A 27,714-nucleotide genomic window follows, 5' to 3' on the forward strand; every position below is an offset into this window, starting at 1 on the left:
ATTACATTTCTAATAATCAAAAGGCACAAAGAAACAAACGTACATAATGGATGGATGGATGGATGGATGGATGGATGGATGGATGGAGAAGCCCCCCCACACTTGTAGAACATATTTACATATGACCCAATAACCCGTCCCGAAAGCATACACTAACACCCCCCACCCCACCCCTTCACCCCTCCACTCCCCCCGTGATGGATCCGACGCATCCACAAATTCCGCAGCTTTAATGCTCGGCCCTCCAGCGTGTCGCAATCGAAGCGTGAATGAGTAATTATTGCCGCGGCGGACGTGTCACTCCGGCGAAAGCCATTAGTGCAGATGTGTGTTTGCTGAGGAGGATTTTTGAAGAAATGCGAGCGCTCTCTCTCTCTCTCTCTCTCTCTCTGAGGGACACATCTAAAGCTTTCAAGTGGAAATAAAAAGCCGGGGCTTATGAAACAATAGTCAGGGCTTTGAACACATGTTGGGGGAGGGTTTTACCGGAGACATTTGAACTCCCGCTGCACCTTAAGCGCGTCGGGGTCGGGTTACTCGGCGGTTACGGGAGGGCGGCGAGCGTCAACCCTAAATCAGACGGATGATGAAGTGAATGCGACGCCAACTGGACGTAAAGTGCAAAGGTTTGCGCGGAGGTCAGGAGGTCAGGAGGTCGAGGTTTTGCGGTTACAACATTGGCTGTTTACACTCTGGGTCGCAAATCGTTTGCTCACCCCGACCCCCTTTTTTTTTTTTTTTTTTGACCGTTGCTCCTCCTGTCAAGTCAAGCTTTTTTGTTTTGTTTTTGTTTTTGTTATTGTTGGTGTTAAATCACCAAACTTTGATGCTTTTATGGCACCGACTGAATTGTTTCGGTACTCTTTGGTATCAAAAAAAAAAAAGAGGCCCTTGTCGTGTGTACCAAATGTTAAAACCTAAAGGCCACAACGACACGAACACATCTTCATTTTAAACCTCAACAAAACTGATTGGTACCTTTAACATGTAATGTAGTTTGTCTTCAATTAGATTAGATTAGATTTTTTTATAAAGTTGGTATATCGCATCATGAACTGGTATTCAAATCATGGTGATGGTATGATACTGAATCCTGTTGAAGGGATCTGCTCCAACTGTTACGGCAATAAATACACTCAATCTAATGTAGTGAGTTCGTTGACAGTGGAAATAAAGTGAAGTTACTCCCGTAGGTGATTTTTTTTCTTTTCTTTGTGTGCTTTATGTTTTTATGTTGTAGCTTTTTTTTAATTTTTTTTTTTTTTAGAACGGATGCAATAAAAGACACCCGCCGCTTCAGCCTTTTTGGGGCAAATCATAGCTCGACATGCCTGCGAGTCGCTGCTCGGGGTTCAACCAACGCTCAAAGTGTGTCTTAGTTATTGCTCTGAAAAACGAACAGGGTGGATTTATTTTCAGCGGTTGGCATCACGTAGCCGGGGGGTGCCTTCTTGACCCCGCATGACGTAGTTTAGATGAAGACGAGATGGCATTAGGAGCCATGCAGCTAAGAATAACCCGAGCTGCAGCTGAGGGGAATAGCCTAGCCCCCCCCCCCCCCCTCCTATCAGCCATTCAGCCCTGCAGTTCAGCCTCAATTAGGGCACTAAAGCAATCAATATTGGAACAAAATGCTGCCTTTTCTCCAGACAGGAAGCTGCTTTGTTACAATGGGGCACTCAGACAGGCAGACACCCCCCCACCCCCACCCCCTCTCCCGCCCGCCCATCTTCAAGGTCCCCCCTTCCCCCTCCTCCAACCCACACTAGCTTTCTCTTCCTTTTTTTTTTAAAATTAAGATGAGATGGAAGATGCCCCGCTGCATCTCGCTCAGGCAGCCGGGCACCTTTACGCTGACACTACATACTGTATATATATATATTTAGACATTTATTTTGGTATTCCCATTTTCCTGCTTCTTTACAGTTACGTTTTTACCTTTTAGTTGACAGCTTTAGTTATTGATTAGTTTACAGATTAAGATTTCACAAAAAAATATGATGAGCTTCATAAAATATGATGCATTGATTTGACTTAAAAAACTCTATTATTTTAAATATTAAAATTGTCTCCAGATTGACCAACTACAACAGTCAAATCCTACCTATCAGTATTATAATCTAGTAATATATTATTAAACTCTTTGGGGTTGTTTAAAGAACTTTAAGTACTAATAATATGCACTTTTACATTTTGGAGATTTTCTTTTTTTTTTTGCTTTAATTGTAGTTAAGTGATATTCTGGCTAAAAATAATGACGATATTTTTTGATGACAGTCTCAGATGACAATATGAGGTCTTGATATGAAGAATTAGCAACTGAATCTGCAGCTCTTTGATTTTCAGACCTTTTAAAGTGACGTTCAGCTCAAATTGTCTGGACTTTACTTTTTAGATTCACCTGTATTTGCTATCAAAGTTAAATTTTTCCGCTGCAGCAAAGTGTCCAAATTGTTGGAGACAAGCTGGTGAACACAGCAGTTAGTAGCTGAAGAGACAAATATCCCTGAATGACCAAAAACAGACAAAAAAAACCCCACATGACTGAGTGACATGAGTCACAGGACGTGACTACTTTTTTCACCTCTTCTTACCCAAAAAAAAATAAAAAAAAATGGAACCATTTTCTTTGAGACGATGCTTGTCGAGCCTCTAAAAATCAAACTCGCCACAAAACAATGCCAGCTTGGGAAAAAAAATTGCTTATTTACGTTACGACATTTCAAAAGACTTTCAGCTTTGCATCATGTGGAACTGGTTATCGGCTGCGGTGGCGGGCGAATCAAAGAGAAACCGAGGTGTTCTGCGTTTTTTTTCCTCGGGGCCAGTATAAAGAGCACCTCAGCAGCTCGCCCGGTTGCCCCGTCAGCACGCCACCGGCCAAAAAAACAAAACTCTAAATGCCCGGCTTGCTCAGCAAAACCTCCGCGTTTATTATGTCTCTAACTACGCTGCTTCATGTCCTCGATGATCCCACCCTAATGCCGTCTGACAACTTGCAAACAGCGTTGCTGATCGGCCTTTAAGTTACGAGCGTTTGTTTTTGAGTCGGTGACGTCTGAGCCTGAAACCGCGTGAACCACCGGCAGATTTACGGCACTTTAATAGTCTCCTCGCGAGGAGGGTTTTAACGCCTCTCGTCGCGGTGGCCTTGTTCCGACTCGTGTTATTTGTCTCTTTTGGCTTCCGTCGCTGCTCGTGGTGTGAATGACAGGTCAACTCACGAGCACGTCGGGGGACCTCCGCGGCCCACTTAGGAGACGGTTGCCGTGGCTACAGGCCCGGGGGGTTGGGGGGGGGGGGGGTAGCGGCGTACCACCGTGTGCATGCATTATGGGGAGGCATGTGCAGTGTGAGACCGGGGTGGGGAGCAGCAAGCGTGTGTGTGTGTGTGGGGGGGGGTGGGGTGGGGTGGGGTGGGGGGGGTGGGGGGGGGGTACAGCCTGGAGGGCAGCAGCTGTGCCGTGAGTCCGCACATCTGGAGCGGCTAGCTGGACCGTCACCGCGTCGAGCCACGCTGAGTTTTTGGAGCGCTCCTGTCCATCGCTGTGGGACACATATTGTGGACGTGACGGTGGATTTAGACTAAAAACAACTTCAAGGTCTTTGAATTTTAAGTAGCTTTAAATTGAGTAACTTGACGTCTTTGTGGACTTTTTGAAGCTGCAATCGCCATTTTTGTCACTTTTTTTTTTTTCTCAATGAAAAGAAATTATCTGCAGATTAATTGATAATGAAAATGTTTAAAAAAACACTGGTTCCCAACCTTTCTTTCTCCCCTTACAACAAGTTAGTTTTCTACAACAGTTCACAGAAATGTGTGCGAGTTCATTTGTTGAGTAGCCGTAGAGTGGTTGTCTGTCTTTCTGTGTTGGACTGGAGAATCTGTCCAGGGTGTAGTCGGTCTTCGCCCACACTCGGCCGAGATGGACTCCAGCCCACCAGCTGTTTTATGATCCACGGCGCACCCAGAAGACTTGTTTGCAGCCTAACGTTTGATGCAACTACTCCGTCCTGCAAAATCCCACCAGAAAAAGGATGAAATATTGACATATAAATCACGAGTACGAAAAAAAAAAGTCACAGAACCTCCTTTCTGCAAAAAAAAAGAAGAAAACTTTTCTGATTGCTCGACTCTTACTAATAATTTACAAACCGTCTCTTAAAAGGCAAAATAAACCTTTTCCAAAATGTAACTTCAATAATGTTGATGTTCTTGCAACAATAAAAAATGGATTGAAAGCTGGAAAATCCATTATAAAAAAAACCCCCAAAAAACCTTCCAGTTTAAAGTGTCTAGCAGGAACATATTACATTTGATCCACAGTTTAAAACACAAGAACATCCAGCGGTGCGGTCTAATAAATCCAGCTGTCATGGCAAAAGTTCACGAAAGATGTTGACGTGGAGGAATCTTCATCACGTTGAAGGTGCGACGCTGTTGATCATCAGCTTCTGAAGATTTGTCAATAAAAAAAAAAAGATCATTTCAAGTCCAGTCTGGTTGAGCTGCTGCTGCTGCTGAAGGTCGTGACGACAACGAGCCTCCTGAAAGGCGAGAGCCGGCTCGGAGGCCCGCGTTCTCGCATTGAAACGTCTTCAAAGATGACATCAGCAGTGAAAACGAGCTCCTCTCGCTTCCCGAGATTATCCGCGGGCGCGGTCGGCTCGAGGCTCCTCGGTAGGAGGTCGGCTGAGGTTACGACAACACAACGTGAGCGTGTGGAATAATGTGGTATTGATTATTTAGGTAATGCATGTGTTTCCATTCTGCCACAGTTTCGAGCCTTTGAGGGATATTTCCTCTCCGGAGAGTTTCACCCTCTCAGCTCCGTAGAAGAAGGAGGGATGGTGAGAGTAAAAAAAACTGTGAGGGTGGTGGTGGTGGTGGTGGGGGAGGAGGGGGGTGCCCTCCTTCGTTCCTCCCCCACGGCCAAGCAGGCTAATCCGCCCGAGGCCAGAGAGGAAGAGGTAAAGACGGAGATGGTAGTTGTTGTATTCTGCCGGCCGCGGCCGACATACGCCACAAGAGGCTCTCGGCACAAATCTGCCACGCAACCTCAATATCAAACGGAAAAGAAGTGGAGTGTGCGAAGGCTGAAGAAGAGGACGGTCGTCAAGAGGCTGAAGATCTGCGGGGAGTCCGATATCCAACGCCCGCTTCCAGCTTTCTCAACGTGCACGTCAAACACTACGGGTTGTCTCCCTGGAAGAAGACGGTCTGAAAATGTCCCCCAAATTTAAACACGCGTGTGATCTTCAGTTATAATAACAAATTACGACTTGGTCGTGCGAAAGAAAATACACAAACTAAATACACGAAGCCTGAAATGACCCCAACGTGATGAGCGGCGCCGCGATAGCGTGGTGACGTTTATCAGGACCGAGAGGCAATAAAAGCTCTTTCAATTACCTATTGGTGTTCTTTAGTTCACAAATTATAAATCAATACGCTGATATGAACGATAAATTATGGCCACCATGAATATTTGTACAGTTGCTGGGATATTTGAATGGAGGAGTGACGGCTAGACGGATTGAACTGGCCGACGTTTCTCATCCGTCTGGTCGATGGTTGTGTGTTGCCAAACAAATGGGAAGATTGATCGACACCGAGCAGCGATTACACGAAAATCCCACCTCCCCCGAGGGTGGGGCCTCCAGATGTGGTCCGGGGGGCTCCAGATGTGGTCTGGGGGCCTCCAGATGTGGTTGGGTGTGGTTTTGGTGGTGGCGGTGGTGTTGACACAAGGGTAGGTGGACCCGGGAGGGGAGGGGGGGGGATGAGTCGTGGGATGAGTCAGACAGCCACGTCCCCCCCCCCCCCCCCCCTTCGCTGTGTAGAGACGGCGTCTCATCACTTTGTTTTGACAGCGCTGAACTGCTCCCATGACGGCGTCTGGCTCACTGAAAGCCCGAAACTCTCGCCCAGTGCTGCTCGAACACGTCTGACTTTGACTCAGCAAAAAACAAAACAAACAAAAAAAAAAGAAAATCCCCATCTGTCACTCAGATTTATGGAGTCTCCTTGAGCTTTCTGAGAACGTGCGAAATCACAAGCAGATTGTCCAACGGCTGTTTTTTTTCCCCCAATGAAATAAAATGACCTTAATGGAATTTACATTTTGTTATTAATTGCGACATATACAGACAATCCACTAAAGGAATAACACAGACAATAATTTAGGTGTGTGTGTGTGTGTGTGTGTGTGTTCAGTCTAACTTCCAATTTCAGTGCGAGTGTGCTTAAACTACGATTGTGGATATGCAAAAAAAACAACAACCAACTAAAGTGAAGATAACGGGATAGCTGGGATCAGGTTTGTGAGGAATGAATGGAGAGATGACCGAACTGACCGAGTGCGATGACGTGATGAAACATTTTCCACAGAGAAGTAATCTACTAGGAGGGTTTTTTTCCAGTGTGTAATGGGGATGATGTTCCTTGTTTTCCAGTTCGTGAGGATGGTTTTCTTGGCGATAGTTTCGGGGCCACAAGGACAAATCGACTGTTTTTTTTTTTTGTTCAGTTTGATTGTCGATAGGTCGCCTGGTAAAATGAGTGAGGGGGACGATGGGATAATGTGCCAGCAGTGAACGTAGCTATCCGGACCGTGAACGGATATCTGATAGAAAATCCCATTTTACACATTTTTTTTTGTTTTTTTTTGTTCCTTAATGACTTCTGAAGAGTCGGTCAGTAAACGCATCACCGCGCAACGTATTAACGGCTTCTTCTCCTGCTTTTTGTTTTTCAGGGCAAATATTGATGAGGTGGAGACGGAGGTGGTGGAGATCGAGGCGAAGCTAGACAAGGTGAGACATCGACTTCGTCCGTCCGTCCGTCTGTCCGTCCGTCCGTCCGCTCCCTGTATGTTCAGGATCATTTCTATCTACTGGTGGCTTTTTTTTCTTGACTTTTATTTTGTTACTTTCGCTTTTTTTTTTTTTTTTTTCTGCCTGAGAAGCACTTTGTAAGTTTCTGTTGAAAAAAATAAATAAATAAAGTTTACAAGAAAAAAATAATAATAAATAATATTAATAATAAACTTTATTTGTATTGGACCTTCTATACAAGAAATGCAGCTCGGTGCTTCACAGCAAGAGAATAACATGCAGTGATTCACATAAAAACAGATATAAAGGAACAGTTCAAAATATAGAAAAGAAATGAGATGCATGAGAAACAGATAAAATGCATAAAATAAGCAATATGCATTTTAAATAGTTGCTAAACATGTTCCTTTGGCAGTTTGTGGCAACGACAGCACCGCCTTTGGGACGTTTATATTCAGCTATTACAACCTACATTGTTGGTACTTGCCTTTTGTTTGTTTTCAAGCACACCTTTAGGCAAAACTCTCCCCGTGACATAACGTGATCTAAAAGCAGCAACGATCTGTCTGTCAGCCGTCCTGGTTTCGTAAAGCAGATCAAACACCGACCGCGTCCTCTAGGTGCAACTAAACACGTTTTAATGCAAAAAATAATGAAGAAATGTTGTGAAGTGACTGCAAATACATTGATGCTAAACATTTTCATCAGCTAAAATGTCCATTCATTCAGTATGATGTAGTGAATACAGCATAATTATACTTTTTTAAAAACATTTTTATGGACATATTCAGTCTCTTCATTTTGGATTAAGCGTCTCGAAGCACATCATTTAACATAAAACAGGATCTGTTTAATTTAACCCGGTGGTTCCCAAACTGTGGTACGGGTACCACTGGTGGTACGCGAGGCTCCACCTGCCTATATGCTGAAAGGCCTGAAAGCTTCACTCCCAACCGGCCCGAGTCCAAAAAAAACTGCTTTATTGTTCTTCTTATCTTGATACAGTCAGATTCAGACTCTTAATTTGTTAACTATAGCGACTTTTATTTTGAAACCTCAATCCTTCTGTTGTTGTTATTGACTGTAAAGGAGGAATCTCGGCTGGTCCTCGGCGTTCGGTCACACTGCCATGTGACGTAACAGATATAAGAAGCGCTGACTCGGCCGTCCTGCTCTGGAAACCTCCACTAATAGTTCACATTCAGGTCAAAAAAAGGGGGATCCCTCATCGCTTTTTTAAATAGGTCACCTTGAGGGATTCAGCGGGACATTTCAAGAAATGCACCCGTTCAAAATTTGGACTCCACTTTCACGTCCCAACTCAGCTGGCCCGTAAAAACCTGTATTTGCGGTTCGTGTGCGAATTGAACAAACAAGACTCTCAGCAAAATAAACCTGTTTTCCCACCAGCGTCTGATGACTCCATCGCGTCTGGTCAGCAGCTGGGAGAAAAAGCCTGGCGTTTCCAACGCAAACGTGGAAAAAGAGAAGAAACGAGTTTCCCTCTCATGAAAGCAGAAGATGAACGAAGGCGGCTTTTATGGCCGATATCGGGGATTTTTAATTTTTGCTGACAGTCGCAGAGTAAATGCACAAACGCAAAAACATTCACGCCGAATTACCAGAGTGTGGTATCGATTATCCGCAGCTGGATCGCGTTACGGCTCTGTAGGTCTTTTAAACACGCGTTTCTATTATTTTTCATATTTCCATGTTATTGTCCAGTTGTTGTTTCAAAGCCTTGTAAACGATGGAAGTCCGGTTGAGAACTTTTTGGGTCTGAAAGCAGCTAAAATCTAAAAAAAAAAAACAACGATTTTACTCCGCGATGTAACTCCTCGTTCCAATCAGCATTTGTAATGTAAAAAATAAAAAAAATAAAAAAAAAGCAGCCGTGTACATCCGTTACTACGTTACAAACAGGGACTGTTTGTTTGTTTGTTGACTTGGGCACATTTCTGACTTCCTCTTTCGGGAACGTGAAAACATAAATCCAGTTTGAATGTAGTCTGAAATCTTTAATATCTGGAAAAAAAAAAAAAAAAAAAAAAACAAGACACGTCCTCTAGTTGTCGCCACGGTAACTACCGCCCCTTCTCACGTGATGCGTTGCGATACCTTCATTTAACCGTCCGTCCGTCCGTCTTCTCTCCGCAGCTGGTGAAGCTATGCAGCGGGATGATCGAAGCCGGGAAGGCGTACGTCAGCGCCAACAAGCTCTTCGTCAACGGCATCCGGGATCTGTCTCAGCAGTGCAAGAAGGACGAGATGATCTCGGTGAGCTCCCGTCGTCGTTTCGTTGGGGGCGGGGGGGGAGGGGGGGACGACGAAGACGACCTTCCCTCCTCCTCCTCTTCAGTCCTGTTTGTCTGCGAACAGACCTGATTACTACCAGATTACTCGGCGAGGATCACGTCGGGCCTGGAAACTTGCTTCGGGCTCGACCCCGCGGCTCCGGCGACTCCCGAGTACTTTCATTGCCGCTGACATTAAGTCCCATTAAAAGCCTTCTTGGCTTCGACTCGATGACTAATTGTGAGTTTCTTCTTAAAGCCTTGTTCGTATTTGTAGTTTCCATTGTAAAAAAAAAAAAGAAAGGAAAGAAAAGAAACTGAATCAGCCCTGCAATTATAGCTCCGCTCTCCCGTGCACGGCTCAAGGGTGCACCTCGGTGACATTAACCAGCAGATCTTTTTCAATTTCTTCCATCTAGAATTGATATAAATCACAGTTTTAGTCCGCGGCGGCTTCAATTCGCTCCCTTTTCTGATTTAAAAACACAAACGCGGAGAACATTTCCGTGCGTGTCGTGCGGTTAAAGAGTTGTTTGGTGTCCTTTTCTTCACAGGAGTGCCTGGAAAAGTGCGGTGAAAGCCTGCAAGAGATCATAAACTACCACATGGTGAGTCGTATTACTCCAGCAGGTTGAAACGATGCGAACACAAACGGGCGTTTAGTTGTTTTTATGAGAGAGGGAAAAAAAACAACGCCTCACATGCAACTACTTACCAGCAAAAGTTACCTTTTAATAAATGACTTTAGCTTTATTAATAGCTTGTAAATATTTCACTAATTCTTTTTTTTTTTTTTTTTTAAACTCACTTTAAAGACACTTTTAAAAACAAATTCAGGGTTTGCCAGGTTGTGAAAACCTCCCATTAACAGGTATTTATGTTTTCATTGTGGTAATAAAAAGAAAAGGCTCACGGGTTTCCCACTTTTTACGAAGCAACTAAATCTGTAGTTTATGATTATAAAAAATTAACAATCAAATAATTTTTAGATGGATTTTTGCCCAGATTGACTTTAACTTCAACTTATACTTTAACCCAATCTCCAGCAAGCAGTATATGAATATATAATAAACTGATTATTTATGGATATAAGGGGATTTTTAAATCTTTATGAATGTTTCATGTGTTTATTAATTCATTACATGCTTATACAGCAGCATCCAGTTACTTGTTGACAGTGTCTTAAAACCACGTATTGAATATTTACATGATGAATTGTTTATATATGGATATGAGGACATGTTTAGGTTTTATTTTGAGATGCATGTTTATTAATTCATCTGTTTATACAGCAGCATCCGGTTTTTGACACGTAGATCGGTACAAAAAAAACACTTTTATCTGCTTACATTATGCATTAAAGTGTATTGTAAGCTTTGTATCGCACTTTTTTTTCTTACAAAAACTATAAAATCGATCAACTCTCCGCCGGCTTTGATTGGCTGTTTGACACTACAGGAAATAGTCATGTCCTCTGTGGACTCCGCCAAAATAAAACGACAAATTTCACATTTCTGTGACGGCTAAAAAAAAAAAAAAAAGGTTGAACAATAAAAAACAGAATCAAATGTTTTTAACTGGACGCTAAAGAAAACGATAAAGATTTATTAAAATTAGTTCCTCTCTGACTGTTAATCAAAATGGACCAAATGTGTGTTGACTGACTGCTAATTTAGGGGGAAAATATAACGTGTTTTCACATATTTCTGTGACGAATGCCCAATTTATAAATGACTTATTAACCATGAATAAAGCTTTTAGTTCCCCTCTCGTGACCTCTTTGAGGTGTTCGGGCACGTAACAGTAAAATTAAAGGAACATTTTCCTGATTTACATCTTTGTTTTTAAATGATCTTTATCCTCGTCTGTCCTCTGACATTAAACCGGACTTGTGATTTACTCCCGAGCCGTTTCCCCCCCGTTGTGGCCTTAAGGCTCGTGACCCCATCCGCCCTCCCCTCCGCCCTCCCCTCCACCCCCCCCGCCCCTCCATCCTGCTCCTCCGATGCCCTTTCAAGTCCATTAGCTTGAACCTGTTGCGTGCTTGACAATGCTTTAAAGTGCAGAGCATATGTGTGTGTTTATGTTCCTCCAAAGCCTCAACAAGGATCAGCAGCTGCCCCCCCCCCCACCCCCTCCAGTTCGCTCCATGGGTGTGTTGGGTGAGGAAGGGAGGTCAGCGTTACAAATGGAGGGTTAATGGTCCGGGTCGCTCAGGCAGTTGTGGATTAGCTTCAGCCGCTGGACAGTAGTGACCCTGGACGACCTTGACGTCTGGCAGAGCGTGTTGCACATGGCCGGGGATGAGTGCCGTACGGACATACTTTATTTATTTACTGTGGTTTAGTTCAGGTTCCTTCAAAAATAAAAGAGGATTAAAAAGTCTTAAATTATAGTCACGAAGATCTTGAATGCTGTTGTTGTTGTTGTTGTTGTTTTTAGCCGGCTGTTTGGTTGTAATGTCGGTTATAAAATGGGATTGTTGTCCCGGCGGATTACAAACAGCGTCACTGCTGCTGCTACGGTACAAAAGCAAAGAGGTGATTTTTATCCATTTCCTGCTGTTTATCGGGGTCCAGAACTCATTCATTGAATTATCTATATCATGATCGATTATTGGAATTTAATGCTGGACATAAATAGTTCCAGGCCGTATTTTTCCTTCCGGTTTTTCTATGATAATTAATATTCTTTGGCCGATATTGGTGTGAAAAAGGCGTCGCTCGTCGTGTTGCCAGACTCTCGGACGAAGACACGGCGTGAATTGCAGCACTTTGACTGCTTCGTCTGATGAAGTTAACGCAGTGAAAGATGAATACGTCACGTAGCCGGGCTCCGAGCAGCGATTAACCTCAGGCGCGTTGCTTTTATTGAGCTCGATGCCGCTCTCACGTGTCTTGTTATTTACACACGAAGCTGCCAGCCGGTTCGCTTAGCTTACTTAGCATTAAGACTGGAAACAAAGGGGAAACAGCTCGGCTGGTTCTGTCCAAAGATAAAGAAATAGTTTTATTATTAGCACTTCTAGTTTTTTTTCTTTTTGTTTTTTTTCTAAATCTGTGCAAAGACTGTTAGCGTTAGACGACGGTTTGTGATGTTGATCGGGTTACCAGGAAGTCGCTGCACCCGGCCAAAGAGTAAAATTCCTGCACATAAGCGACTGTAAAACCACAAATTGTTTTAAATGGCGGAGGTGTTGTGGGGAGGGAGGTTAGAGGGGGTGCAAACAAACTGGAAAACCGCTGAGTCAGCAACGCAGCAACACACGACTGCGTGTAACTCCGAAAAGCCATTGGACAGGTGTTGTAAAGCACATTGACTGGTGGAACCTGATGGCTTTAACAGCTTCAGCGAATTAATGTGGGTTTACGATCCCAAAAAAAATATTCCCTAAAAATCTGAATCGTATTTAATTTCGGTGTCCGGGCCAAAGTAAAACTCGGCTGTGCCCCTTGAACCGGCCCCTTCCTGCAGCGCTGAATACCTGAGCGTTAGTTAATCCGCTGCAGGTTGAAGAGCCTTCGTCTCTGGAGGGAGAAGCGTCGTCATTAAACTCAGGAAGTGTTTTTGGTTTTTTTTAACTCTCAGGAAAGAGCCGATGCGACACAATGGTCTTTTTTTTAAAAAATTTTTCAGGCTGTACACTGTGAAATTTAATTGGATTGCTGTCATTTAACGAGGAATGGCTTTTTACAATTATTTTTTTTTTGCTGGATATTTTGTCAAGTTTTCAGATTATATGTCACTCAAGCTGCCCCTGTTGTTGGTCTGGTTCAGTGTGTCACTCTTTAGAGAACAGAAGAGAGTGTGCGGTTTGGACCGGGACCAGCTGGCCTCCTCCGCTGTGAAGCTCAGCTGGGCTCACCCCACACACACACACACACACACACACACACACACACACACACACACACTCCCCTCCCCTCCCCTCCTCTCCCTCCCTCCCTCCCTGCAGTCTAGTAGAGCCGAGAATCTGACCGGACATTAATATGATTGTCTCTCGTAGGTTTTCTTTGTCTCTTTGATGTAAAAGCAGAACAGAGGATGTCTGTGTGTGTGTGTGTGTGTGTGTGTGTGTGTGTGTGTGTGTGTGTGTGTGTGTGTGTGCGATAAGAGAACACCCCCCCCCCTCCCCTTTGAGACAAAAGGGACGATGTGTAGTAATATTTTCTTCTGACATCTTTTCCACGCTCGTGTTTTAATCATTTGTGTGCATTTAAGTGTGCGGCCGTGCGGGACTCCCGCAGCGCAACCGATCAATAAGAAATGATGTCGGTCGAATCCGCAGCTTCCCGAAGGACGTCCCGTCTGGTGTGCGTTCGCGGTTTTTTTTTTGCCGCGCAGCTGCCGCTCCGCCCCTCCTTCCCCGCGGGACCTCCCGAGTGCCAGCCGCTCGTGTCGCGGCCACGCTCGGATGCCTTCGGAGAACAAAAAAAAAAAAAAACGTACGATCCAAGAAAAGTAGAAAAGGAGTTTTGGCCCCTTCGCTTCCCTCCATTTCCTGACAGCTCGGCTCTCAAATACCGCACAACAGAACAAACAGCCTCTGTTTGTGTGAACGTCGAGAAGCCGTCGGCCAAGCGGAGCTCTTTTCACTTCGGCTCCGAGTCTTTTTTTTTTTTTTTTTTCCCCCCTTCCCGAGATTTCACAATAGATGTTTTTCTTTCTTTCTTTCTTTCACACGATCATCACCAGAATCAGGCCAGCATTTTTTTTTTATTTTTTTTTATCAGTTTCTGTTTAATTCAGGCATGAAACTCCATGAATTATTGACTCAGGTTTGACTCTCTGAACATACATTAGAAATGAAGAGAGACTTTTCCAACATCTGAGCCGCCGAGTCTCAGTGCAATCGCAAAACGGTAAATACTGGAGGAGCCGGTGGGATTTCAAAGCACACGGTTGTATTTTATTTTCAGGTGCGTTGTCGGTTCCTGCAGTCGGGATTTTGCGCGTTCGCGCTGAATGAGCGAACTCCCGCGTGGGACGCCGACGCCGCCGTCTTCGGGTCATGTTTGGAAACTGGAGAAAACGAAGCGACGAGGCAGCGGGAAGCTCGCAACTGAAACCGCCGATCGTTCCTCGTTGCATTCTTTGTTGGCGAAGTAAAAAAAAAAAAAAATGCGAGCGTGTGTCAATGCGAGCGCGTGTGACGCTCGCACAGACGTCGGCCTTGTGCGTCCTCAAAATGTATTTGCGCTTCCTTCAAATTATTTCGGTCTCCTCGAAGTATTTTTTATGCCACTCTGGGTAATACGGTCATTTAGAGAAGATTAATCCCACTGAAGCTTATGAAATCTAAGTGGGGAGCTGCAGGGAGCAGGCGGTTAGCTTAGCTTAGCTTCAAGACTGAAAACGGGTGACAACTGCTAGCCTGGTTCAACAAAATTCCCCCTACTTGCACCTATGAAGCTTAAGTTTAATCCACCGAAACATTAAAGGTAGGTAGGCAGTTACTTTATTCATCCCCGAGGGGACATTTTTTTCGCTACAGCAGCATACAGAAGCAATAAGATAATAATAGAAATAATAGAATAAAATAATAGAATAGAATAGAATAGAATAATAGAAAAGCAATAAAATAGCAGTAAATAGCAGTAAAAAATATAAAATATAAAATGCACAGTATATACAGTACATTATATATCTATATATATTATATACAAACAAACCAAGAAACACAGTCAACAGTGTTATTGTACTGTGATGGATTTTGCGCGGCGCCATCTTACGATAAAGTGTTAAAGGATATAACTATCTTTCCTCTTAGCTTAAAAAAAAAAGAAGCTCGTAGTAGCTTTACGTTTAGTGTAAAAGCATGAAAGTGGTATCAACCTTTTCATCTAGCTCATAAAAGAAAGCAAATAAGCATTATTTCCCCCCCAAAAAATAACAAACTTGTTCCCGCTGCCTGGTCTGGTTGTAGCCACGCCCACCAGTGATGTCACACGGTAAAAAGGCTGTTTGAGGATATCTGTCACAGTGATGTCACCACACGGTTGAAACACAACGTATATGTTTCGTGACCTTTGACCCTGTCACAAACTCCCCCTTTGGAGCACTTCCTCATAACCAGAACAGCTCGGTGGGAGAAAAGAAAAGTCAGAAGTTTGAGCGTATGTGAAGTTTTTTATTTTAAGGAAGTTTTGAACATGGAGGAGTGCTGCTGGAAACCACCTGTGTACTAAAACAACAGTTTCTCTCTCTGACGGAGGTGACGGAGGTGTTTGAGTGCTGCTTCTTCTCGTGGACTAAAGGATGATCGCTCGGCTGATTTTGTGACTTTATTTCGCCCCGACGTGCTGCTGGAATGATGACGGTGGGATTAGAAAACCTGATAGGCATCACAGTCGTCCGTTGCGACGGTGCCGTCTCGTTTTCTGAGCTCCGATATCGGCTTGGCCGAAGATCTGTCGGATATTCTCGACTCGCCTACGACTTGTTTGACGGGATGTTTTTTTTTTTTTTTTATATAATCAGCCACATTTCCTGCTCGGTCATGTGCGTGGATTCGTTTTTTAGACACGAGAGTCAAATGATACGGTCGTCTGCGATTTCAGAGAAGATTACATACGTTAGGACAGTCCGATTTGAACTTTAGTGCTGAAACAAAACACTGAATCTCCTTAAAGTCAATTACTCCATTCACACATTTCCGAAGCTCGATTTTTAAATCAAACCTCGACCTGTAATTGTTTTATATAACTTTACTTTACTTCAAACTAGATCGTTTATTTTTTTAATGCTTCTTATATGTAACCTTCTTATTTTTACGTTTTAGTTGATTTTAATTCATCTTTCAGGTTAAATCTTCCTTCATCTGACAGTTAAACGGTTTAACTAGAAGCTCAACTGTGGTTCAATCTCAACATCTGTCAGCTTGTCTTATCGCTGCCGTTGTTTTTATTTGTTCTTCGGTCTGTAAATGACTCGATGTCGATTTCTTGAGTATAAATAGAATAGATTTAGATTTAGACTTTATTAATCCCACAGTGGGGAAATTTAGTCGTCACAGCAAACGCAGAAACACAAAAATGGTGCACAAAATATGAAAAACATTTACAAATACGTACACATAAAATAAGAAAGATAAAAATAATTATTTTAGAAAAAAAAAAAAAAAACAAGAGCAATGAATAAATGCACACACACAGACTAAATACACAAAAATAAAATAAATATATACAATTTAGGATGAATGAACCTGCAGACCATTGTGACCATCCCTACAGCCCCGTTGTAATTAGTGCGGCAAATTAAAGTACCCCTCCACCCCCACCCCCACACCCTCCCTCTTCCGCCGCTGCTCTGCTGTATTTCAGTCCGGCTGCTTCACATCGTGCAGAAACAACCTTGTGGCACTTTGGTCCGATGTAAGTTGGCCGTCAACGGGCCACAAAGCAGCTCAGGAATGCACCAGCGCCGCACCGACCCCAGATATCCAGGAAGTCTCCCCGCAGCTCTCCGGCCTCACACCAACATGACGGCGGTGTGCTGACAACCTTTTTTTTTTTTTAAAAGCTGTGGTTTTCCAGCGAGCCACCGTCCCACCCTCGCTCCTGTCTGCGCGGGGCTCAGACTAATCTTGACGCCCGGGGGTGTTTACGGCCGCCGCGCACCGCCGCCCCGCTGATGTTGTTTTTGAGTTTTTCGCGGGAGCTCCCGGAGACGGCTTCTGGTTTTCACTTTTCCCGAGAGCTCGTTACAAGTGCAATTCAGGGAAACGGGCTGACCACAAACGCACAATCGGACCGGAGAGAGTTTACCGTCAAACTTTTGATTTGCTTTGAAGATGTCGCTTTTGCGAGAAAGCTGGAAAAATGTTGCCTCACCTGTCGGTGTTTCGGATAAAAGCAGCGGCAACCGGCAGCGACGTCACCCGTTGGTTTGTCAACGGCTTCGAGTTCGGATTTTGTCCGGCGCCGTTTTGCCAGTCCCGAGCGGTTTGGAGCAGGAAGTGACCATATTTGGACTAGCTGGGGGACCTGACTCGGTCTAATTGGAAACCCGATGATACTACGTCTAGCCATAAACTGACTGCACCACAGGCCTGTCAATCAAACAGACACGCTCCCCAAAACACATCTTTTTGAAGCTTATGTTCTAGTTAATGACGGGATTATTTTCAGATGGACCTCCAGAAAACTAATAAGAAGGATCGACTTTAGCGAACAACAACGAGATAACTGATGGAAAAATGTTATTTACTGAGAATTTTATGAGACTAGTTGAATGGGAGTCTATGGAGCCGGAGGCTTTTTAGAGCCGACCTCCAGTGGCACTCGGTGGTATTGCACCTCTAGGTACTTCCATATTTCAGATCTGGACGCTACGTCTACTTTTCAGTCTCTTGTCTGGTGCAGTTCACAGTTGAGTGCATAGTTTCTGATGGGAGGTGCTGCTTTGTTGTTCCACTCATGCTTATTTGGGCCCAGTGGGTTTATAGAGCAGTAAAACGCAGCCTTCAACCCACCATCAAAACAAACTCGGAGATGTCAGGAATTCAGTAAAAACTGACCGCTTCCATCGGAGCCACATTTTTTTCTATTTCTAAATCCAGTTAAATTACAGTCATCTGTATTATAACAATAGAGAAGTGTCTTCTTCTTCATCAGCGCCTGTAATCCCTGTTAAAACGCCCGTAAACCGAGTTTTGCTCAAATCTTCTAATCCACACGTCGACTCGTGTATATCCAATTATTCAGGCAGGCTGAGGCCAGAAAAAAAAAACCTTTTAACCAGTCTGGCTGCTCGGTGGTGGCGACAACACGTGGGCTTTGGCAATTTTGACTGCACCCTGCGCTGGATGCCGACTCCGCAGTGTCACATTGTACCGAAAAGCCTCCCATCCTCCCTCCCTCCCTCCCTCCCTCCCCTCTCTGCCCGAGTGACCTATTTAGCAGCAGCAGCATGGCAGCAGCAATCACGAGCGATGTGCTCCGAGGGAGGAAGAGGAAGAGGAAGAGGAGAGGAGGGATGGTGAATGTTAAAACACCAAACCAAAGGCAGCCTGTTGTGTTAAAGCGGGCGTGTTTCGAATCAGAGCGATATTCCTCCTCCATTCATTCCAAACGGGCATTTTAAGGGGGGGTGGGGTGGGGCGGGGTTGGTCTGCATCGTTTTTAACATGCATCTGCATCGTTTTTAACATGCATCTTGCATGTGGAAAAAAAAAACAAAAAAAACATGAGCTCTGTCGCCATCTGGTGATGTAAAAAGTAACTGCAGGTGGTTTAACTGAAGCATTTTGCATTTTCCCTCCAAAACACTTGAAAAGAGAAATGGCAAAATGCACTAGTGCGCAGACATGTGTTGATTTTTAAATTACATTTACTTTAATTATGTAGAATTTTGAGGTAATTTTAGTTGAGTTAATTAAAAAAATTTTTTTGCTACGTTACCCTCTGCATTTATTGATTAATAATAGTGTTAGTGCTGTTTTTAAATGTCTATTCACATAACATACAAAACTGCAAAGGCTACTATGAACTATCAGTAATAAAATAATAATTTGTACATTTTAAAAAGAGCTTAAGTAGATTTTAATGAGTGACTGACTTTTTTTTTTTTTTTTTTTTTTTTAAACTGTTTTATTTTCCTTTTAATCTTGTTTTTAAATTGTTCTCAAATTTCTTTTATTCTTCTGGTATCTGTCTTATTGGCCCGTCAATCATCTGCGAAGCGCTTTGAACTGCATCAAAATAGATAAATATTAAAGTTTGATTGATTGAACGAGCAGTCGATTATCAAGATTATTAATCCAACAACGTCTAAAATGATTCCCCTCATGCCTTCCACTGCCACGTATTTCCAAAATAACGATGAATAGCGGTCTTCCTTTGTCTCCTTCAGATCCTCTTCGATCAAGCCCAGCGGTCCGTGAAGCAGCAGTTGCACAACTTCGTGAAAGAGTGAGTAAACCTGCCGTTCTCGCTGCTCCGGTCAGATATCCCTGCAGAACTTTGAAGTGCATGAAAAATTCAGATGCGGGAGGAGAGAAGGCAAAGTCCACAACCTTTTAAAAAGGCAAACATGCACCTTTGTACCCCTCAAAACCTTTTGGGCGTGTTCAAATACTAAACCAATTTAAATCTTGAACAATGCAGCCGAAGGAGGCGACTTTAGCGACTCTTAACTTTGGAAAATTTCCCGAGACTTCTCCGTCTTGAACTGAAAGCCTTAACGTCGACACCTTCGTTCCCCGCTCTCCGTCCGTCAGGGATGTTCGGAAGTTCAAGGAGACCAAGAAGCACTTCGACCGCGTGCGCGAGGACATGGAGATCGCGCAGGTGAAGAACGCTCAGGCGCCCAGGAACAAGCCTCACGAGGTGGAAGAAGCCACGAGCACGCTGAGCATCACCCGCAAGTGCTTCCGCCACCTGGCGCTGGACTACGTGCTGCAGGTCAGAGAAACCGCTCTTGTGTTTAATCTGCAGCGGCGTTGGGAGGAAGCTCCGGGAACCTTTTTCCTTTACTGAAAGTGCATAAAGAGCGGCAAAATGTGCTGAAAGTATCAAAGCAAAGGTGCTGAGTCTGCAGTAAATGTCCTCTTTTGGTTGTTGTCGTTTCTGATGCAGCAGTGGATGAAAAAGATTTGGGCTAGTTTTAAATACTTTATTTGAAGTAAGGGAGTTAGGGTCAAAGGTCGGACCCCTTGAAAGCGTCACTAGATAAATCTAAAGGTGCCTTGATGTTTTTAATTGGAGAGGAGAGAAGAAAACGTATATTTCTTTCTTCGGACTCTTGTTCTGTTGTGAAATTTCTGATAATTACATTTATTTAAATAACACCGGCCACATATCGCATGTCAAAATAGTTGGAGACCACTGATTTAGTTTTTAATGCTGCATTTTATTTTCATCATCTATGCACGATGTTTTTTTGTTTTTTTTAAATATATCATCTTACAAAATCTCCACTTTAAATTCTTAAATCAGAGAAATAACGGACACAAAATCTGTCTGATGAAAGAGAAAATGTGTTTGCTGCTTTACATACGTGTAAGTAAGTAAATAAAGTGTATTTATTGTGGCACCTTTCACAGAGTAAATGTCACAACGTGCTTGACAAGAATACAATTGCGCAAAAATAGAAAATATTAAGAAGAAAACAATGAAATACAGTAAAAAAACAACAACAACAAAAAACACCAACCGAGACAGCAGATCAAATGAGCTGCGGCTGATAGCGAAGCAGGTTACAGATGTTTACAGGTGTTTTTGATCACTCTGTATGTGAGGACACGAACTTTGAACTGAGTCCTAAACTTGACGTGAAGCCAAAGTAAAGAAGATAATACGTTGAGCAGCATCTGGTCTCCGGTGTTCATATTGATCAGACAACAATCACCTCTGTTACGTGTTTTTTTGGTTGTTTTTTTTTACTGTAGAAAGAGTCTGAATCGGCCGATTACGAGCAAAGATCAGAAGCTTTAATGACGTTTATCCTGGATGGATATCAAAAATCATGACGTCATAGTAAACTCTGATTTTACGATGTCTGCTTTAATTTGGCTTCGACAGGAAGTTGAGTCACTTTTATGGCAAATCAGCTGAGTAATAGTGACAAATCTGCCATTTATCTGCTCATATAATGATGTCTTTGTACGAGTGGACAGACTCGTGCTGCCAGTACGATCAGTGGTTTTTTTATTTTTTTTTATTTTGTCGGGGCAGGATGTGTTGAGTTTTACTGATATCAGGCTTTGAAAAAGGGGGAAATAATGTCCACTAGAGGGAGTTATCCCAATAGCTCGTATGGGCCGAGGACTGTACAGTGTATTGTTTTGGAAGTCATTGAAAGTTTCTGTCTTTTTGTGTTTTTCTGCAGATTAATGTCCTTCAGGCGAAGAAGAAATTTGAGATCCTCGATGCTGTAAGTTAATTTTTACGATTTATTTATTCTTTTTAAATGAAACTTTGTAAATAAAATCACAGTTAAGAGTTTGCAAACAACTTTAATTTTCTATTAGTAAGTTAAAAATGATCCGATGTCAAACGTATAGCGCGGAAATAACCTTGAAATACAACAAAATTATTTGGTGAAAATTTCAAGTCAAAATTAAAGCGTGTGAAAACAGGTTAACCTGATCGGTCGTAGTTTTGATGAATGTTACTTTACCTGTCCCGCGCAGATGCTGTCGTTCATGCACGCCCAGTACTCGCTGTTCCAGCAGGGCTACAACCTGCTGGACGAGATCGACCCCTACATGAAGAAGCTGGCTGCTGAGGTGAGCGCCGGCATCCTCGTCACCGCTCTTCATCATCGTCTCTTACGGACTTTAGTCGAGGAGCACTTTGTCCCTTTTTTTTTTTTTTTAAATTCCCGACGCTGCGAGACTTTAGAAAAAGCAGCTGCGGGTCGGAGGAACAGAATCGATGCTTCATTACCAAACATCGACCCGACGCGCTCGCTCTGTGTTCACAGTCGGCGCCTCCGATTCACCGCAGATCTGTTAGTTGTTTCACTGCAACGTGAATACTGCGAGTACGTTTTGACTGCAGAGACTCATTTTTTTTAATTTTTTTTTGGTGTGTGTGTGTTCGTGTGTGAACTTGAACTTTCAGCTGGATCAGCTGGTGATTGATTCGGCCATGGAGAAGAGAGAAATGGAGCACAAGCACGCAACCATTCAGCAGAGGGTGAGTTTTTGGTTTGGTTTGTTTTGGCCGACTAAAATAAAATACATTTTGGAATTAATTTCCTCATTAAAAAGGCCTTAGAGTGTCTTAAAAGGTCTAAAATGTCTTTTTTATCCGATTTCTGGCTAAAAGTTGGATTGTTGACAGTAAATTAAGCAGCAGGAGGCTCTTTTATTTTGCTTATTCGAGTTTCAGTTGAATTTGAGTATGAAAAAGTGTCGTTATTTGCAGAAAAACCTTGAATTAGTTAACATTGGTTGTTTCATCCATCAGATTTCTGGTGCTGGTCCCGTTAATTCAAAATCACTCGAAATTTTTTTATTATACAGTGTACTAGTGGGAAATATAGAATTTTGGAATATATTGTCCCTTCTGGTTTTCCATTGTACTCTGATGTTTTTGCCAGCATTATTTTTCTAGAATTATTATATCATATTCTCATAGAAAAATGTCTTAAATGTAATATGGCTTCAGTATTTTTCTAGAATTATTATATCGTATTCAAATAGAAAAATGTCTTAAATGTAATATGGCTTCAGTATTTTTCTTTCTCATGAGAGGAAAAAAAAAAAGCCTGCACACTGACCAAACAAGCACAGCTCGCTTTTCAGATGCAAAAAAAAAAAAATCAATATATTTTGGTCATATGACTTTGTGTCACGCGGTTCACGGTCCTGTACATGCGTGTTTGTCTTGAAAGTTGCACATGTAGAGAGTCTAAAGTTATGTCCACGGTTTGACCCTTTAACAGCCTGGCAGGTTGCCACCGAGCCACTCCGATGAGCTAACAGGGGCGCGAGCGTGCCGACATCACACCTCCCAGATCCAGTCTGCCACTTTGGTCCGGTGTGTCTGTTGTGACTGGGGAGGGATTAGACCCGGGCAGCTGGGAAGTGTTTGATTAATCTCCCTAACAAAGTCCGGGCAGTCGATTTAAAGCATTAAATCAGGTGGAATTAAGTGTTTTAAGGGATATTAATCCCCCTGTTGTCTGCTGTCGATGGCAACTGTCAGCACATGCATGTGCCGATGAAAATAAGCGGGAGCCGTGAGGTGCCGACTCTGCGGTTTATTCGAGATTTGTAGACGGACGGCGAGCTCGACCGGTCGGTCGGTCGGTCGGTCCATCCAGCAGCTCAACGCTGGAGTAAACTGATGTTACATTTTATATTGACGTCCATTGTTTCCAGAGGATTCATCCCTCTGAGTTTGGTAATCTTATTTTTTTTTTGTCTAGCGCCACCGTGAGGTTGATGATTGTGGGTTTTTAAGCGTGATATCCGCAAAGATTTGTTGCACTGCCATGAAATTTGCTGTCCGTGATCCTCCTTCGGGATTTACTGTCGGTTTAATTTTGTCCCGACAAACCGCTGCCACCACCGAGGAGGGTCATGTGACAGATGGAGTGAGCTGCAGGTGTCAGCGGGATAGTTTTTGGTAGCTTTTCCTAGATGTAAAACTTGAAGAAAGGAAGCAGGAGAGCGTAAACGAAGCTGTCAATTAGTTCACAAACCGAGAGGGGAAAAAAAAAAAAAAAAAAAGCTCATGAATCTGCAGTGTTTCTTCAATCTTTCACCTTTTATACATTTCTAACAAAAAAATAGCACAAATAAAATGAGAGAAACGCAGAGCGTGCTGTACGTTACACTTTTTTTTTTTTGTGTCTTATATTTCATTTAAGTACAATTTTAGAGGGACACACCTTAAAACCATTTTATATAATCTGTAATATTCCGCTTATTGAAATACGTTCCATATAAATACCCGGACAAATGTACATTTTGACGGTGTGTTAGATGAAAAGTCAGATGATTTACCAGAGCTGTTTAAGCGTATTCTCTGGCGAGCTTGAATAGTTGTTATAAATTTCACGATCAATTCACCGGAATACTTGTTGTTTTAATGTCGAACCGCAAACGACGACCTCACGGTGGCGCCGGAGGAAAATTTCATTTGGCTCATCAAAGACGTTAGCGTTGGTGAATCACGACGCCACAAGCGTCCACGCGAACTTTCATTGCAATTCATGAAATAGCCGTTGAAATATTTTAGTCGAAAGAGGTCACGCCAGCAGATTCGGGACGGGTCACGTGACTCTCGCCTGATTGGACGAGAGACTTTTAACGCGCACAAATCTGGAAAAGCGAATGATTCGTTTTAGCTGCACTTTTGTTTTTAGTGGTAAGTGATATGATAGCATGCTGACAGGCTAAATAAAGATAGTTAAACACTGCAGCAACTAAATATCACTATATTGTTATTGTTAGCTTGTTATCAGTTGGATTTCATATCTGGTTTGATTTTTAATAGATATGTTATTTTTACATGCTTCATGATAGTTTGGCATGAGTATATTTTACGCCTCCTGTTGTTCCAATAATGAAACCTATTGATGTTTGGGGAGGGTAGAGGTGGGAGGGGAGGGAGGGGGGGGTGGGGGTGGGGGGGGGCTGCCTGCCGCCGCTCCCTGTCTGGGGTCTCCGTCTTTTAATAATTCAGAAAGCCTAATTTCCAGCGGGCCGGTGTGTCTGGCTCCTTCGTACCCCAGGATCAGTGACCATCTGTCAGCCGGCGCCTGACGGTCAGCGCTCTCCCTCCGGGCTGTGGACGAACCCGCGGGGAAGGGCCGGGTCATATCTGCCTCCCTCCCCCCACCTCCCCCTCCCTCCCCCCGTTATTGATCTGTTGTTTTTTTTTGTGTTTTTTTTCCGCCAGAGCTCTTACAGTTTTTATGCAACAACCAGCGGTAAATAAACAAGGTCACAAGCTGAAGCCGCGTGGAATGAAAACACCGTCTCGTATCACGTGTGTCATATGTAGGCCAGAGATGGTTTTTTTTGTTTTTTGTTGTTGTTGTTGTTGCTGAAGTGCGATGGAAAGAAGGAGGATAACGAAGAAGTGCACTGAACCTGAAAGATTATCGTATTATCCTCGTCTGATTCTCTTTTTCTTCTGCTTGTATGTTTCCCGATGTGCCGCCGTCTTCCTCCCAGACCCTCATGCAGGTGAGTACAGTACGCCTCCATTTATTTATTCTTCCCTCCACCTCACTTTCTACTTCTCGTCTTTGGTTTTAAGTGTGTGGTTAAAACGTGCACCCCCCCGCAGTGTTCAGGGGGGAAACATTAGCACAACCTCCCCCCCCCCCACCCCACCCCCTCCACCCACCCCCACCGCCCACCTTTTGAAGTTTTCCTCAGCTGCAGTCGGACCGCAGGAGCCTCGAGGGGCCGAAGCTGAAGTGCATCCTGAATCATTTATATAAAAATGATTTATTTTAAATAAAAAAAAAAATGTGAAAACACTGAACTTAGTTGGAATTGGCCTATATAGAAACCGCCTGTGACATCAAAGACATCATTGCAGCGTCCTAAAAATAGAAAACGGTGCGACTGTTTCCCACAAAAAGTGCTTTTTCTGCTTAAAAAAAAAGAAGTCGGTCAGCTACATTTATTTTACTTTTTAATGCCGGTTTACTGTTATTTCACTTTATATGCCTTATAATTAACATATTATAATATATATAGTAATATTAAATGACAGATTTGACATCCGCTGTAGAATATCCTCATATTTTTGTTTTTATAGTTACCGTCTTTGTAGCAGCTGCTTTTTAGACCAGTCTGTCCCACTTTTGTTTTCCTTCCTTTCTTCTTCCCTTTAAAGACCTTTTTCTTTTCTTTTTTTTCTTCCTCTCCTCCTCATCACATCCAGTATGTGCAATAAGCTTTGTGTAAACTTACACGGGACAAAAGGGGGGGGGGGGGCAGACGTTACTCAGAGAGAAATCAGGGGAGCAGAAAAGGGAGTTAAAGGCCTGCAGACGTATTTATTTATTGCTCGAGAGCATGAAAAGATCTCGATATGCCTAAACGTTAATAAATCGGGATATGATATTCATACCCGACAGCATCATCATCATCATCATCGCAGAGCTCTCCTCTTCCTCTCTAGACCTTCATACCCTTCCGAACCAATTTTAGACTCAACACCACTTCTATAGAAACTGATCTTTTAAACTCGGTAGTTTTTTTTTTTTTTCAACCAGTTCAAGTTGTCACATATTTGCAAAAGCCAGAAAAAAAAAAACACGGCGACTTCTGATTTATGTAACTCAAGAAAACAACCACATGTCATTCAGCTGTTTACTTATTTTATGTGATGCCAGTGTTTCTGATTTATAACTGCTGTAACTAGATTATTGTCAGTTCACTAGTATTGTTTACTTCAGGGACTTCTGTTGTGATTCGTCCACGATGGCATGTTTCAACATGCATGCTGCAACTAACCAATCAAAGAGTTCCTGCTTCGTATTTATTGGTTAAATCAAACTTTCTACATTTACTAATGAGGGCCAACATTGCTCTTGTTGTCTGATTTTGCAACTCCTTAACGGCACCTTTAAACAAGCCATTAAAGTTCAGTATGATCACATATTTTAAAGTAGTGAATTGTTTCCATGACATTAAGTAGAGATTTAAAACTCCAGGAGGCCCAAGCATAAACCATTTAACATTCAAAGGTAAATACAGAAAATATCAAAAGAACACTCATTCACATGATTAAATCTGCCAATTAATTGCCTGGTTAATTGATACAGATTTGTGTCTTTATAAAATAAATTGATAACTTCTTGTCTTACTCCGCCAACAGTCCAAATGACAATTTACAATAATATCAGGCAAAGCAAAAAGCATGAAATTCTCACATTAAGAAGTCTGAATTGACAATTTTTTTGGTTGCATTTTTGTTCAAGAAGTGATTAAAATGATGAATCATTTATGAAAATAGTTGTAGATACATTTTTGGCTCCATGACTACCCAACTTATCGTTGCAGCTCTAATAAAAAAAACATCTCATTTATTGAATTAATTTATGCATTTACGCCCCAACAAGTTGTTTGTCCCGTCTGATTAAATATTCTCCTCCTTCGGGAGTGATAAAGTGACTTTTCTATGACAAACGTGGCGCTTCACACCTTCACTCATGAACACACCGAAACCTCAACGCGGCTCATTGAGAGGAGTCGCAGGAACTCGTGTTCGGGAGGATTCAGGGGAAGCTTTTCATCTCCAGGGGAAAGTTTTGTCCTCGTGCGGCCACTGATCCGTTTAACGGCTGCACCTGCAGGGTTGGCCGACGTCGACGGTGACCGGCGGTAATGTTCGAGGAGACAAATCTGTTACGCCGCAGCGAAGTGGAGCAGGTTGATTTGAGGATTAGCGCGGAGGCGTCGGAGCGGCTGTCGGCCAGGTACGGACGCCGCAAAGCCGGTCTGTCGCGGATGAAAGCTGTCGCGTCGCCGTAGTAACGAGACACAGAAAGATCCTAAAGGCGCTTTGAGAGCAGGTGGAGAAATCAGCGCCGCCAACTGGCCCTCACCGTCGGGACGACGTCGTCGGCATCCCGTCGGGGTTTTTCTTTTTTTGTTTTTGTCTGTGCTCGTAACGTTTTGAAGTCTGCCGCTCGTTCAATAATTCACACCGATGTTCAGTTTCTGTCCGCGTGACGTTGCGTTCATTAAAAATCGATGATCTTTGTTGTGGGCTTGAGGAGATTGCGGAGTGCCACTCGGGTGTCTGCTCCTTCTGTTTGTGTGATGTGCCGCGCTCGGAGCATGGAGAGGCTGAAGGTAAGCTGCGGGGGCCCGATTTCTCTCGTAGGTTTATTAGTTGCACCGCAGGGAGGGAAGGTGGTCCGAGCCGCTGTCGGTGCGGACGGTAAATCAGACCCTCGGTGGTGTTTGTTTTTAGGGGGGGGGGTTGGATCTTGGCTGCCTTCCAGATGGATTCCCCACGGGGTCAACGTAGGGGCTGAAACTCCCTCCCCAGCAAAAAGGGAGGTGTGTCTGGGAGGGGGGGGGGGGGGGGGGAGTGAAGCAAAAGCATCGCCGTGGTGTCAGGCTGGTTGTTATTGGGTCAAGAGCGGCTACAGTACGGCG

General features: G+C 43.4%; 1 protein-coding gene across 3 annotated transcripts in view; it reads left to right on the forward strand.

Annotated features, from left to right (window-relative positions):
• acap3a (ArfGAP with coiled-coil, ankyrin repeat and PH domains 3a) overlaps positions 1 to 27,714 on the forward strand; it is a 62,472-nt gene that overhangs the window by 17,041 nt on the left and 17,717 nt on the right. For all 3 annotated transcript variants that reach the window (XM_069141685.1, XM_069141688.1, XM_069141686.1), the window contains exons 2-10: positions 6,759 to 6,816; positions 8,995 to 9,114; positions 9,686 to 9,739; positions 18,984 to 19,042; positions 19,351 to 19,534; positions 20,961 to 21,005; positions 21,265 to 21,360; positions 21,698 to 21,772; positions 24,766 to 24,777. In XM_069141685.1, the coding sequence (XP_068997786.1) occupies positions 6,759 to 6,816; positions 8,995 to 9,114; positions 9,686 to 9,739; positions 18,984 to 19,042; positions 19,351 to 19,534; positions 20,961 to 21,005; positions 21,265 to 21,360; positions 21,698 to 21,772; positions 24,766 to 24,777 (703 nt within the window). The remainder of the gene's footprint in view (positions 1 to 6,758; positions 6,817 to 8,994; positions 9,115 to 9,685; positions 9,740 to 18,983; positions 19,043 to 19,350; positions 19,535 to 20,960; positions 21,006 to 21,264; positions 21,361 to 21,697; positions 21,773 to 24,765; positions 24,778 to 27,714) is intronic.

This window comes from Embiotoca jacksoni, unplaced genomic scaffold (assembly GCF_022577435.1).
Source record: "Embiotoca jacksoni isolate LCO1_2020_lvr unplaced genomic scaffold, fEmbJac1.0.p SCAF_9, whole genome shotgun sequence".
In the NCBI taxonomy this organism is placed as follows: domain Eukaryota; kingdom Metazoa; phylum Chordata; class Actinopteri; family Embiotocidae; genus Embiotoca; species Embiotoca jacksoni.